We start from the raw sequence: 15,879 nt of genomic DNA, 5'->3' as shown, positions 1-15,879 counted from the left end.
AATAGGCTCTTATTTTACTATGTTAGTGACTACACAGCTGCAGTGCATGTGCCTAGCTTTCACCAGGAGGCTATTAATAAAGAATACGTGGGAAGGATTTGGAAGGCTGAAAAGAATAACAACTATTAGGTAGAAGAAAATCAACAAATTAAGATAAATGTTCGTTAGATTATACCGCTGAAAGGAAAGAGTGCACACAAATTAAAGAAGTGGCTTAAGTCTTTGGTGTTTTAGCTTCGTGACATGAGGAGTGCAGGCAGCGTACCAGGTTGGCTGCTCTCTGGCTGAGAGAGTTCAGACCCAGATTTCAGCCCGTTCTCACTGAGAGCTGCTTCGTTCTCTGTGAATCAAAGGTAAACTGGAGGTCAAGCTTGATGCGTTTGGTGACCGAAGCCAGAAGCTAAAGTCAAGCACGTCATGTTTATGTGAGCTGTGAAATAGAATTAAAATGGTTAAAACCTTGGCAACAGTTTAACAGTGAACATTTAAAAGAACAAACCTTTAAAACCTGAAGAGATTTGATGACTGGAGGATGAGAACAAATTGAGACATGACAATATATATATTTTCTAAATATCTGCATTATAAGCAACGTTAAACATGTTTATTTCATTTAGCTGGGGAAAAATGTAACATTCTGGTTGCAGTCGTCGTCTCTAAACGCCGCTGGCTGCACCAGAAGTCCATAAAAAATGGCTGTTTCTCCCCGAGGCTATATCAACGTCAAACACTGGCTCATCTCTATTTACAAACTCTGCATACAAACTTAGAATCGGATTTTGGTTTCGGAAGTGTTTTTGTTTCCATTTGTGCATTTGTAGTCCGACCAATCACGTAGCAGGCTTTGGTTGCATGCAGGAAAAACAGTTCATGTGGATAACAAAAGGGGCGGGACTTATGCTGCGTTCCAGACAACTGGGAACTCGAAAACTTCCCAGTAGTAAATTCCGACTTCCAAACTCGGGGTGTACGACGGCAAAAGTAAATAAAAAAATGGCCGACCATGACAAACTAAAGTTTCTTCGGCCAATTTAACTTTTTCTTTTGCATTTTTAATGTTTTCCAGAATAACATTTGTGGAGAGAAGAAAACTTTCAGAGATGATTTAAAGTAACCAGCGACCTTGTCACATTGGCCACGTTTCTTAGAAACATTTTCATGCAGAACATGTGTTACTGTATGATAGTAATTGTTATTCAATTAAATGCAGCCAAATATAAATTACATTGCTTTCCAGTTGATAGTTTACCATGAACGTTTTCCCTCTCCGTTGTTGTGTGACGTCAGAAATCTGATTCTCGTGAAGCCAGGGTAGATGAATCTGCTCCGAGTTCACAAGTAGGAACTCCGACTTTGAATGGCGTTCCAGAGCAATTTTTCGAGTTGGAGGTCGGAAAAACTCGAGGTTGACTGAACGCAGCATTAATCCACTGTAACACAGCCACAGCTCCCATCTATAATCAGACATCTGCATGCAAGTACAGCAAGCAATCCGTTCTTAGACGTCATATCTCAACTCCAACTCCTTTCTGGCTTCTCCAGTTATCTGTCCGACTGTAAACAATGCAGCCACGCGGAAAAGGAAGTCTTGGCTGGAAGTCCTTTATCGCTAACCGCTGGCTACACCGGAAGCCCTGAAAAGTTGGCCATCACTCCCAGAGGATATATCAACGTCAGACAATAACGTACTTCATTTAACACAAAAATTTACCTACTCTGAAACCTAACCAGGTAGTGTTGGAGCTTAAAACTAACCAAACTCCTGAAATTAACCACCTGATTTCATCTTTTCCTGCACGCCCAAAGCTCATAAAATGCAATGTTAAATGGCAGTAATGGCACGCAAAATGACCTAAAAGTGACACGCTTTACACACAATCCCATGGGATTATGTCAAAATATCTGTCTCTTTAGCTGCTAAATTCTCCACAAGCGTCTCTTAGCTGTTTGGTGCTCAGCACGTTGTGTGCAGCGTGTTGTCCAGAGGTTTTACTAGAAAACAGCTGCCTTCAGCCAAAAACAACTCTCTGAAAGTGGTGATTGTGACCAAAAACTGTAAAAATGTGCGCCAGACAAGATAAACAATCAGCCGGGACTCAGAATAAAGCTCTGTGAAATCGAGGGAGAGCTCCAGATTCACCTGCTGTTTCTCTGATAACTCCGTTTTCCATCATTTTCATATAATCACTTTAATATTGTGTATGAGGAAATGCTTGGGGCTGTTATTTCACAACTTCCAAGATCACATTTTAAGAGCTTTTTATGCGATCGGACCTTTTTAGACTGGATTTCTTAACCCTGAAACAAACCAATATTTAAACCACAACTAACTAATCACATGAGTAACTTTAACCTACAAATACTACACCCTCCAATTTCTACTCCACTACCACTTCTACTACAAGGACATCAATGATACTCACTTTGTGTCTCAGCGTAGGTAAGTGTTCTGTTTATCTCTGCGGGTGGATCTGACTCTGTGTGCTGCTTCCTGTCTGAATAAGGGATGATGGGAAGAGGGAACGGGGAGAACGACTGCACTAGTGAGGGCTGTAAACTGGGGAACGCTAGGCTACGGACTAACCGGCCGTGTGGTTTGATTGGGAGGAGAAGGAAGAAACTGATTATGAGCGACGACTGTAATTATTAATGTCACAAACTGCAGCTGACCAACGAGACCTCCCTTTGACCTTTATTTTCACACTAATCACCCTTTCAGCCTTTTAAAAGTCGATGTTTTCTGTGCTGCATTAAAAGCCTGATTGTCTATGAGCTGAATCTGTAGCGTACAGTGACACAGGATGGAGACGGGGCTCGTTCTGACCCAGATGTCTGGATTACAGAGCACAGTGCAGCTGCAGGCGCACACTCGGGGACAGTCAGGCATGTCTTGTATCTATTATGTAAAGAGGGATTAAAACAAAGCACAGTAGAGTCTGCGGGGCTCGGCCTCAGACCCCAATCTACACGGAAACTCAGAGAGGGGATTGAACGTGGAAATATAAATCCTGCCCTCTGGGATGTTTTTGGAATATGTTCTGGGATTTAAACACGAAACCAGAGGGACGCACTTGTTTTGATTCGACCTTTAACCTCCAGGCCCCAAAGTTAACCCACAAGTCACCTTATCACTTTGAAACTGCACAAACATTTAACAGATGTCTTATTTTACACTACAACAGGAGTCTCCCCACTCCCCCGTGGGAATAGTTTTCTGCTTTTTCTTGACGTGGCCACCTTCATCGTCCATCATAACTCTGGCTAACAGGCTAACAGCACTGAACTCCTCACTTTAGCTCCACTAGCGTACAGCATAACTGACCCGACGTGTCGATGGCGGTTGCTGCAGCGTTGCTGTGATTGGTTAGGTTCAGATGTTGACAAACTTGCAAGGAGCATCATCGTTTGTTATTGACAGCTGATCGGCCTATCCTAGTATTTTGTATCGGAGGGGGCGGGACATCTGTGCGTTTGATTGAGTTGAAGTGGGAAGAGGCTTTCAAGGTGCATTTACTAACGTCGTTTTTTTTGTACAGTCTGTGAACCTCTTGGTGAGCTACTAAAATCCAGGTCGCGAAATACCTGTGGGAGACACCTGCACTACGGATATAATTAGATGAAAGTTAATTTTAATTACTGATTTTTAACAATAAAAACCTCTAGTTTAAAGACATACTAACACTCATTATCAGTTTATTCACAGGAATCCAGTTATATATATATAATTATGTTCTATTTATGACAGAATATGTGAATTTTGTTGTTTGCCGTAATGTGATGTAGATATATTAGTTGTAACCATATCCTTTACTCCTATATTTAAACATATAATTAAAGTAGAAATGAAGAACCTAAAGCTAGCTGTACCCTAATCTACTTTAGTTTATATTTGTTTTATTACCAGGGACAATGCACATTAATCAATTAGCATAAACATCACCAGAGTTAGCTATGGATGTAAATGTTGTCTGTAGTCTCGGGCAGGTCATGTTTTTATAATAATTATTTTACATGATTATTTTCATGCATAGTAACAATTCAGAACCTCATAAAAAATGTTGTTCATTAAGTTGGTGAATATTACAAGTCTTGGAGGTAAATGCCTGTGCATGTATGTTGTTATTAGGTCGCGACTATTTAAATCAGTCGTTCTAATGCGATACAATCTTGTTAATATCAGTGAGTTTGTTGTAGTCTTGCAGGACACAATAGCTGCTTATTCTCTGCAAAGTGAAATATTATGTAACATGTATTTTTAACAGCTCACTGCCTGAGAAATAGTCTTTATCGTCCTATCAAAGTGCTGCTGAGCGTGAATCTCTGCTGGGTCTTGCCAGGACATCAGAGCTGATCGATGACGTAATCATAAGAAGATAATGTGAGTGACATCAGGATTATGTCACCGTTCAGCAGTATTCATTGAGCACAGTAACTGAAGAAGCATCTCTTTGTTGGCTGTGCTGGTCTGTCTCATGTCTGACCTTTCATTTTGGCGTCTCCGGGGCTTCGGTGTCCCATCTGGACGCCGTTCTCCTGGTGGTGCTGATCGTTGATGGTCATGTTGGCTAAGGTGGAGCTCATGGTGTCTCCAGAGCTGTAGCTGTTGGAGGCGTTGTTCATGTAGTCCATTGCCAGTCGCAGGTCAGGCTGCAAAAGTTCAAGAAACCAAGATAAGGATAAAGAAGGAAGAGGCCTGGTTTTAAGGATTAAATCTAAAGATGGCGTACTTCATGGACACTTTGTCTTCCGGCCTGCAGAATCCAGTCCGTCACCACGAAATGTAAACAGACACTGTGTCTGTGAAAACCAGTTATTTATACATCCTGACGTGGGGTCGGCGCTTCATGTTACAGCCTGACTGATAAAAATAGTCCCTTCTGCCCATGTGCACGTCGTCCTTGATGAGATAAGTTCCACTTCCTAAACAACCACCTCTGAACAAGTGCAGCACTTCTGTTTCATGGACCGCCAAGTTTCAGCTCAGAATACCTGAACTGGAGGAAAAGTACTAACAACACACTGTAAACTACTTTGTTTGTAAAAGTCCTCCATTGAAATGTTATTTATTAACTGGGGAATGAGGTTTTAGCTGCTCACTATTTTCATTATGGATAGTCTACTGTTTATGCTACTGTTGTTGTTTGTTTGGTCTTGCTATAGTGCATAAATTCTGCTGACAGTCATTTCAGTTGGCGAAATTGATGTTTGTTGACTCGAAATGAGAAGCCTAGGAGCACAAGTCTCTGCAAACAGCCAGAGCACAAAGGGACAGTCCAAACCTCTGACTTAATGCAAATATATTAAAATGATCCAAATTATTAAAAGTACAAACGACAAATCCTCAAATTTAAGAAGTTAGAACTAAGATTTATAATTAAAAAGACATTAAATGTTGCCAGTCTGCATTTTTATCAACCTCATGGAGCTAACGTTAGCATTACTAGCAAGCTAGCCACAACTTTTTAATTCTGTCACCAACACTTCTTCTTCATTGGCTCATTTTGTTTACCTCTGTCTGAAATCAGGCACCAATTGTTCCACATATTAGTCAGAATTTTAAATGGTGAATCTACCAAGTCATTGTTAATAAACAATAATAGATATCAGGCGGACTTACAGGGACTAAGGGGTTAGCAAACCGTCAACTACCCAGAGCCCAAAGTGACACCTTCACAATGCTTCTGTTGTCCTTTCAACAGTCCAAAACTTCTACATTATTAAATAAACTTTTTTTAACTTTTGAAGGGAAAATAATGAGAGCCTTACGAGTGTGAAGCGGGAACCAAGAAAATATTATTAGTCTGCATTTTTATCAAACTCATGGAGCTAACTCGATTGGCTAACTTTCTAGCTAAAGCTAATACATTTTGCCACCAACAGTTGACATTTGTTGGCTAGAATAAGAAGCTTGTGTGTCGGGGTTCTTTTCAAAGCTTGTTTGGTCCAGCCAACAGTCCACACTGCTAAATTATAACAAATACAGGTCGTCGATTACAATAATTTAAAGGGAAAAAACTAAATGATCACATTTGAGAAACATTTTTTTTAAATGAAATGTAATGCATACCATTATAAATATAGTCTTATATTCATGTCCTGCATATATATCATATATCCATTTTTATTATGTTTTGAATCTTAACTTGTTAAGTAGCTCAGCTGTCAGACAAATGTTGTAGAGAAAAGTCTGAAAATAAGACTCTGAAGTACAACCCTCCAATTTGTACTAAAGGTGCATGAAACATGTACTTAGTTACTCTCCACCACTGCAGATGAATCATGCAGACAGAGTGACGCTTCAGTTTGTCCCAGGAAATGAAACTTAGACTCTCCTTCGACCAGCGAGACGTGAACGCGTCAAATCTCATAAAAAGAGGATTACATATCAGATTAAACCCGAGCCTCTGTTACATCAGCACTTTTCAGTTAGAATCATATACTGCCCGCTCACAATCACTGTCCATCCCACACACACACACACACACGCACACACACACACACACACACACGCACACACACAGTGCACAGAGCTTATGGTGTAATCAGTGTCCGATCCAAACTGCTCTTTCCGTGTTTGTATGTTGATGCAGATTTGTCCGTTTATTTTCAGCCTCTCGCTCACAAACACAACCCGGTTTAATCTCTGAGGTCCGGTTTGAAGCCCGCAGTGACCCACAGACTGTTGAGTTCACTCATCATCATCTGTCAATATCAGGGACGTCAATCAGGACTGAGTTAATGTGATGTCTCCATAAAGATTTGAACTCTTCAGTGGTGGAAAGTTTCTGAATAGATTCAGTCAAGAGCTGTGTCTTTCAGGTATTTACATGTTTTAATACTTTATTTACTCCACTACAGATATTGTACTTTTTACTGCAGTATACTCGACAACTAGACATGAAGTTACAAAGAACTCTAAAGATTTTCTACATTATACTTCTAATAATTTTTACTTAATCTCATAACTTTGATTAATTTGCAGACTTGGGTGAATTATCAACATACAAATTCAAACTTTGTTTGTGCAATAGATATATTTTTATAGGGTTACAATAAAACACCTTTAAAAAAACAACAAAGGTGACCTTTAACAGGGGCCTGATCCCTGTGCTGAAACAGGATCAAACTACATAACTGCATATACAGTAATTAAAACTTCCACATCAACAGTGGACACTATAATACATCAGTTTAAGAACCTAATATTTAACACTAGAAGTCCAACTTGCTGATAAAACTTCTGTCCTTCTAAATACAGGACTGGTTCTTCTCACAGAGTCCTCTTACATTGTTGAATCGGTACTTAAACTGATGTAAAGGATTCCAGTACTTCCCCTACTGCTCCTCCTCTTCAGCAGCGTTGTGACGCCTCTGATGCGATTGTCTCTTTACAGGCAGCAACGCCTCAACTCAACAACTCAACAACAACTCAACCCAATAAACGTCTCCAGGCTCGCAGCTCAGCTGCGTGACCTTCACATCTCCTGACCTTAGACATTTGAACTCCACAAGCAGCACAAACGACGTCATAAATGGGACAAAGCAGCAACAAAATCTGGCCTAAGAAGACAAAAACTCTTTCCTGCTGCGAGCTTGTTTCTACACCACAACTTCCAGTTTATGACTAAATATTGACATTTTATTTTTCTCAAAAAAAAAAACATGGAAAAAAACAAAACTAATAAATAAATCCTGAAACTCAAAATCAAATGACATCATAATAAAGATAATCCTGACCTTTTTAATTATGCTTTTTGTGGTATTTTGTAAATAAGTGTTAATTATTTATTCTTATACATGTGCTTTTTAACATCTTTATTTACACTACTTGTCAGTAGTTTGGACACATTTTCTCATACAGGTGAATGGGAAAGTGTGTCCAAACTTTGACTGGTAGTGTTTATGTTTGAGTATGTTATTATACGTGCTTTAATCTTTATGATCTATGTTCGTCTCTAAATCACATTTTTTGTCAGTTGCTTGTAAAACACTGAATTTCATGTGATTAGTTTGAAAGAGGCTATAATAATATATTGATTTATTGATTGTATTTATACAATAATCAGGCTAACTTAGCAATAATTTAGTACAAATAGTGTCTTAATAACATAAAAAACTGTAGCTTGTTATTTATTTATTTATAGTTATTACTTATTAGATCTGTCAACACTGACCAACTGTAAACAAACAAACAAAAAAAAGTGGTCAGCCATTGTTGTTGTAGTTTCATGCACATGCTCAGTTCACTAAACAACAATGAGCATGTGCTCATTGAGGTGATGTCATTGTTTGTCAAACGCTCTAATTTGCATGAACATCAAAACAACAGAGTTTTTAACGTATTTAACGTAGAAGATAAAAATACTGCGTTACATGTGGACACGAGGCAAAAACGTCAACTTAATGATCCGTTTTAAAAACTATCTTTGTGGACAAGGCCTCAGTCCGTTTATAGCTGACACAGGAGCAGCGTTTGTTAGTCGCCATAAACTCAACTTAATACGCCAATTTAAGAATTCTTATTTGACTTACGACCACCTGGTCACCCTCATCGTTCTCCTCCACGCCGGCCGCCTTTTTCATGACCTTGTCTTTTGTGATTGTTCTGGCGCTGGTGCAGGAACATAACGTCCCCATTCTTAACCCGCCAACAAATCACTGATTGGATCTGTTGGTTTTCCAAGTGGCTGTTAAAAGCCGCAGACGAGCCAAACAGTAGACCTATTCGAACCAGTGAAATAATCAGAGATGAAGGCAGCGACTCACAGGCTCGGAGCGGGCTCGGCTCGGAGCTGAGAGACGCTGAGAGTGTTGGAGAGACGGACAAACACTTTGTTAGTTTTTAGTCTTTTCCTGGGATTTGTTTGCTTTAAGAAACATGTAGAAAAACACCAGATTTAACCTTTAAAAACTGCATTTAAAAAAAGGAGGTTTCATTTTATTAAAAGTGGCAGAGGGATGTTTGTGTGTCCCATTGAAACTGTGATGAATAGTGTACTCTCACTGCTCACACAGCTCGGGGACAGAAGTCCCATTGTGGCATTACACATGACAGAATCCAAACAAGAAGAAAGCTGCAGCCCTGCCAACCAAGACAATCCCTGTGACAATCCTCGCTCTGCATCCGGGAGCTCGGACGGCTGGAGAGCAAACAAACTGAAGCCCGATAAGAACTGGATCCTCCAGCTGATACTTGTGTGTACTTTAGTCTGCAGCGGTGTTACATTGCAGGAGACTGGTGTAAAATAGTCTGTAAACATGAGAGCTTTTTAAACACACCCGTCCAGGCCCTCTCAATGATTTGCTTTGGGACAAAACACACACACAAATTTCACCTGCAGCAGAAAGGGGACGTGACAGCGGTCTTTGTCGCAGCTTCATGAGGGGGAAAAGGCTGAAAGGTCTGCTGAGGCAGCTTGTTCCTCTCAGGGGCGTGTGAAAATGTAATCTTGGCACAGACCCCGGCCTCCCGAGCTAACCGCTAAGACGGCTCTGCAAGGAGAAGCTCGGTCATCAGGGCTGTTGACACTGGAGCAGTCTGAACGATGTGTGTGTGATGCAGCAAAGTGGGGCAAAACGTGGATTTATCTTGAGGGGAAGTCTAATTTTATACATGAACATTAATTCTGGGGTTGTATCATGTCGTCTCTTTGCAAAATGACCCGTTATTATGGCTTCACTCAGCCAGTGTTCCAGTGAGAGGCTTTAGCTCAGGCATTGACAGCCCAACGTAAGATGCTGTTAGCTGCATTGTGTTCTTGTTGTTTGACACATATTAGGGACAAAGACGTCAGGAGATCTCGGCCTGTGCTGCTTCAGTTTTGACCGTCTTTGGTAGATGCGTCTCTTGAGACTCTAAAGTGCAATACTCAACCACTGAAGCACCACTTTCAAACACTCACAGGAGGGTTTTCAGGCTGGAGCTGAAATCCTTCCTCGCTACTTCTCAGAGTCCAACATGACCTCTTGAAAATGACCCAAACCCAAAATAGTCACTTCACTTTGTTATTAGACAAAGAGAAGAAATCATCACAACTCAGAAGCCTGAAACAGAGAATTTGGTGCACAGTTGGTTTCTCTCCTCCTCCTCTCTGTAGTGTGTGATATCTTTTTATACCTCACTGTTTGCTCTGTCAATGTTTACCTGCCTCGCCCGAGTGCCTTTATTTATCTTACATGTATAGATAAAGGAATCTACCTCAGCATATGATCCTGTATTCTGCAGCTGCTGCTGTCTCTGGGTTACAAAACATAATAGCACATAATATTTGTGACACAGGAGCCGAAACAAAAAAAATGCTGATTAGTCCAAAACCGTCAGGATTCTGATTATCGATTATTTGTTACAATTATTTAACTGAGCAAAAATGGCTTCCACCGTCAAACATGGATTTATCTTGTGGTTTGAAATATTAACAGCTACATTTCTCTGATATTTGGGGTCTTTGGCCTCTCAGAGCTTGAGATGCTCATTTTTTAAAATTTTTTTGCTAAATCAATATATTCTTCACATTAATCGGCCGTAAGCTGCAGCTGCAATCGACTGATGGTTTCAGCTCAGCTGCATTGTAGGAAATACGACTGAAACCTTAAAAAACCATTTGTCTTTGTGATGTTTCAGATATTTAAAGGTTTATCTATTAAATTGTGCAGCATGCTGACAATGACTTCTTCAAAATGTTTATTGTGTCTGATCAGAACTCAAGAGATCCCATTTACATGGAAACAGACAAAGAAAGAAGCCACTCTGCACATTAAAGGAGCCGTCAGCAGAGAATATTTAGCTTATTGTCGGTTTAATATTCTTTGACTCATAATGTAATCATTCATTTCAGCACTGAAACAGATCAAACAGGAACACAAAGGCGTTTGTCTGAGGCTGTGTTTGGTCCTGCCCGATCACCAGCGCTGCTCGACGCTCAGCGAAGAGACGAGGATGCTGCTCTCTCATGCTCGGCTGCTTCTGTATCTCTGACCTACTTTCTCCTCCTCATCCTCCCCTCTCTCTCTCTCTGCTTCCTCCCTCCGAGCCTCCGGCAGCCGCACACTGGCTCTACCTTTTCTAATGATGGCCCGGCCCTGCAGAGGAGGAGGCTGAAGGTGGAGCCCGTTTCCATTTTACCCTCCGTCTAAGCGTTGGAGGGAATGCATCTTGCAGGGTCTTCCTCCTGCTCAGCATCTACACCAGCAGCTGCACACGTTCAGTGGCTGTAAAGCCCTGTAGTCACATTTTCCATCTTTGTTTTCATACCTCCAGGATGTCACCACGCCCTGCTACCTTTCCACACATCCTCCTCTCCGTTCAAACACGCTGCAGCCTCCTAAAACAAGACATTTGTTACGTAATCCAAGCTCCACTTTCGGTTCTAGTTTGCAGAGCAGTAAAAGACACGCCGCAGCGTTTCTCAGTCTTCATCACGCAGGATGGAATTCAAACTATGAGGAATTCTTCTCATGTTGTCATGGTGCGAAGCAGTGAAGACGCTCCAGCTGCTGCATGTTTCAGTATGTGCACAAGACCCGGAGCTATGATCTGATCTGAAAGCGCACACACACACACACACACACACACACACACACACACACTCACACACTCACACTCTCACACACACACACACACACACACACATACACATTCGTTTACTGGTGTAATGAACCAAAGTCCTCGATCAGCACGGTGCCAATTAACTGTGTACAAGAATGCGCTTTAAAGCCGGCTGTGGCTTTTCGTCTTCTCTTTAACGAGACGACGCAATCAGAGAGACGTCTGAGCAGCTTCATTGGCCCACTTTACAACCGTCTGCTTTATCTCGTCTTAAATCTCACTCTGCACCTGAAGGAATGCTCAAATGAAAGAAAGAAACGTGTTTCATTTGGCTAAAAGATATCGTTTTGTTTTAAACACTGCAAAGTGGTGATACATTTTATGTTTGATCCTTCAAAGCACGACTCGTTCATGTCTGAAAAATGAAGCCAATCGAAAGGTTCCTGCATCCTGCCTTCTCTCTGATGGCCAGCAGGGGGAGACTACACTGATTACAAAAAGAAGCCTGATTGTTTAGAAGTCTGAGACGACTCCTCACTTCATTTATTCCCTCAGAAAACATTTTCCTAACGAGTTTATGGTCTCAATCATCAATTCCAAGTCTTCTTCAACACAGCATGATGTTCCTTTAAAGTATGGTTCTGTTTAGAGTCAAATAGACGATAAAGCAGGGTGTGTTTGAGGGCGTGGCCATCTGATTGACAGGGCCATGATTTGTTGAAAGTTTCTTGTAGCCAGAATTAGCTTCTCAGTTTCTATTGCAGCAACAATGAACGACAGATGTGTCTTAACCAAGCCAGCGCCTGCGTTAGCTTACAACCTAGCGTTCGCATACCCTCGCTCCTCTCCAGCTCCACCCTCTCATCCAAATATGACTTCCTGCTGATAAAAAAACAAGATGGCGGCAGCTATAATACCAACCTCGAGGCTTCAAAACGGCCACGTCAACGTCTATTTTGCAGCCTGTGTAGAGCAGAAGGATGCAGCTACATTTCATTGTGCACTCATAGAAACAAAGTTGATCTGTGAACCTTTTTTGTTCAAACCTAAATATAAAAAAGAGAAATTCACATTTTAGAGGCTGAAACAAAAGAATATAAAAGACGCAATAGACTACCCGATCACTCGACTTCTGGTTTCAGCCGATATCTGAGTGAAATACTGAGTCACTTGTATAAGAAGCTGGACTGCAGAGGAGTCATTTTGGTGATGTTGGTTCTGCCAGCCTAAGCTCCTCAGGCAGGTCCTTCCAGAATGAGGCCGGCTGGATGCGGTCACTGTTGGACCGGAGCCTGTGCGTGGCAGCAGCCTGTCAGTGTTTGCTAAATGGAGCACTCCGCTGAAGACTCATTTCATAATGCATGTGTCTCTGAAGCCGATGACTCAGTCACGTCAGCAGGCACATTCAGGGGAGGGACTGTTTCAGGGAAAGACCTGGAAGAATACAATGAACCTGCAGCTTTACTCCAACGTTTATTCATAAGATTTAATGTCTGTCTTTGTGTTGGAGTGAACGTTATTTTGTTGTTTTTAGGCCCTTCAACCTTTATGAAAATAGAGACAGATGTTCAAAGTATCACCAAAGAAATACTGGAAACTTGCAGCATAAATACAGTAAAATATGCTCCTTTAAAGAAACAAGACGGAGAGAAGTCAGGTTAGGAACGTGACTTTATAACTTTGGCTTTTGGACTCACACCAGACATGAACCTCGGCCTCCTGGGTTTCTCTGACCTGTCCATCCACCCGAACCACCTTCCATCCATCCACCCACCCGAACCACTTCCTCCAACGATTTGCTGTCTCAATAGTTACTGCCACCAGTTTGTGTCACCGCCTTGATACAAGAGTGGGTAATTTCCAAGCGTCGGCCTCGGGGAATGATAAACGAAGCTAATGCATTAATACCAAAAGCTGCAGTTCCTCGAGTGTCCACTTGAGGCTGGAGTCAATCCGCATTAGGCCTCATATTAAAAAGGCCAGCTTTACAGCAGAACCAAACGTGTTTACAGCCTGGTACAAAAACACCTTTGGTGTCCATAGCTGAATAAGTGTAATTCTATATTATTGTATTGATATGTTAGCACTAATTAGCAGGTATGTGTGTCAGTGCTCACGCCTTACCCTGCTTTGTTAGCTCGTTCAGTGTTTGTCACACTTTGATTACATTTGTTCTGGCACGTGCACAGGAGACAGGATGCTTGTACACCTGTTCTTTTAAGTGACTTGGTTTGTTCTGTTTATCCGGCCGTCACTCTCTGACCCGGGCGAGCAGCTAGTACGCTACGTTCTAGAAGCTCTCTTTAACACTCTGGTTTACTTTAATTATCCAGTTGATGAATTAGCCTCGGGTATAGACTGCTTAGCTTTGACTACTTAGCCTTTACTAGCCACTCGCTACTCTCCAACTCCAGCCTCTTGTCCAAATATGGTCACTTATGGCTACACAAAACCAACATGGCGGCGTCTATAATGCCAGACTTAAAGCCTCAAACCAGCAGTCAAAAAATGAGTGGGTGATGTCTTGATGGCTACGTCCACATTTATACAGTCTCTGGTCATAACGTGAGAAGGAAGAGTGGGGCCCTTAAACCTTACATCTAGGTTTATAACTACAGCCATTCAATGGGCTGGATATTGAATAAACAACATGGCCGCCATACTTGGCCTGAAGTCACAAAAAAACCAGATGAAACTCTGCACCCCTCCTTTAAAATGAACCAAAACTTCAATCCTTCCTATGAAGGGAGGGATCCAATGTGCCCTCTCTGTGTGCAGCATACCAGTCCATCTCTCCGGTATCAACTCGTGCCAACACGCTGCAGAAACGCGCAGAAGGCTGTCTGTGTCTAATCCAAACATTAACAAAATGACACTGAGATGTCTTTCATTCCTTTCCGCGGATCATGGCCGCTTGGAATGGCTTCCAGCTGCGGTTACAGACTTCAACGTGCCCGTTTTACAACCCCTCCTCCCCCTCCTCGCTGAAATCAATGTAACGAACAAGAACCTGACTCTCCCCGTGAGGATGGAGAAGAGGTGTGACGGGAGAGAAAGAGACCTCATTCCACTTAATCCACGCAGTCCATCAGAGCGCAGGTTTTATCAGCACTGACACGCAAACAGCGAATTAAAGCCCTTTGTTTTCATGGTGAAAGGCTGCTCATGCACCTACAGTGGATCAGACCCTGTCCACTGACCCCGCGAGGATTACTGAGGAGCCCATATGTGTGAGATAAGCAGCCCGGTTCAGTGACAGCGGAGAGACGCTGCTGTGCGGACTCTCACATGAAAAATGGGCTTGGCATTTGCGCACAGGCGCCGCATCATCATCCCGGTTCCCCACAGAATGTGCTGCTTAAATAATGTACGAAGATGAACATACAGGGGAGACTGCATGCAAATGAAGGCAATACACAGGGGACGCTTGTTTTTTGCATTGCTTCACATGCAGGGAATCAGGTTATAGAATAAAGGACCTCATCTGTGCTGCACGTACAGCTATGCTGGAACCCGTTTAGGCCCTCAGATGCAAGAAAAGAGCGAAAGATCGAGAATAACGGAAGAGGGAAAAAAGAACGTGAAGAGACACACATTCAGACTCGCACTGCGCGCAAATCACACAAAGAAAACAAGTGTTTACCGCCATTAACACGAGTAAACATCAGAGAAATAACATTGCATTGTTGTCCTCAGGGAATCCTTTTATAATGAGATTATAAATATTCTGGCGGATTAGTCTTGTTACCGCGCGCAAAGGACAATCTCCGTGTGGCAGGAGCGAACGCGGGACCTGCTCCGGAGGATGCACGGTGGAGACATTTCAGTGTTTTTCTCCTGCTGCGAACGAGGAGAAAACATGCAGAATGTGTTTGTAGGGAGGCGACTGCTGCTCCTTCAGCGCGGGAGCGACGATGGCTGCAACAAAAACACGTTTTACTTTCTGTTTATTGTGTCGGAGGATCGATGGAGACGGAGCTCGCGCGTAATCAAAGCCTGATTTTAAAACCCGAAAGCTGCAGCAGGAGGATCTGCGCCGCCATATGATGCAATGAAAATGTATCTCGTTCATGTGCATGATATTTCTATACATGTAAACGCACAGAGGCCCATCCTCTCCTCCCTCATGCAAAAAATATTAAGTGACAAGACGAATGCCGATGGAGAATTACCACGCAGCGTTTTGCGCACACATCAGACGCTCGCTGGGATGTTTCGGAACTCAGATTTGATCCGTGAAATTAAAGCAAAATGTGGCTTTTCTCTTACCTGAGTGCAGACAGCGGTGTTGTCTCTTCAGCGGCAGTCGCTCACCGGGTCGACTCGGCTTCTCC

General features: G+C 42.3%; 1 protein-coding gene across 1 annotated transcript in view; it reads right to left on the bottom strand.

Annotated features, from left to right (window-relative positions):
• Positions 1–15,879, bottom strand: part of mapta (microtubule-associated protein tau a) — a 37,677-nt gene extending 21,798 nt beyond the window's left edge. The window contains exons 1-3 of the mRNA XM_069665126.1: positions 15,815–15,879; positions 4,482–4,647; positions 266–340 (exon numbers count right to left, since the gene is read on the bottom strand). Coding sequence (XP_069521227.1) covers positions 266–340; positions 4,482–4,629 — 223 coding nt within the window. The 5' untranslated portion in view covers positions 4,630–4,647; positions 15,815–15,879. The remainder of the gene's footprint in view (positions 1–265; positions 341–4,481; positions 4,648–15,814) is intronic.

The sequence above is a fragment of the Semicossyphus pulcher genome, unplaced genomic scaffold, assembly GCF_022749685.1.
Source record: "Semicossyphus pulcher isolate SPU_LCO1_2020_fin unplaced genomic scaffold, fSemPul1.0.p SCAF_16, whole genome shotgun sequence".
In the NCBI taxonomy this organism is placed as follows: domain Eukaryota; kingdom Metazoa; phylum Chordata; class Actinopteri; order Labriformes; family Labridae; genus Semicossyphus; species Semicossyphus pulcher.
Note: the sequence above shows the minus strand (reverse complement) of the source record. Positions and strands in the feature narration are given on the sequence as shown.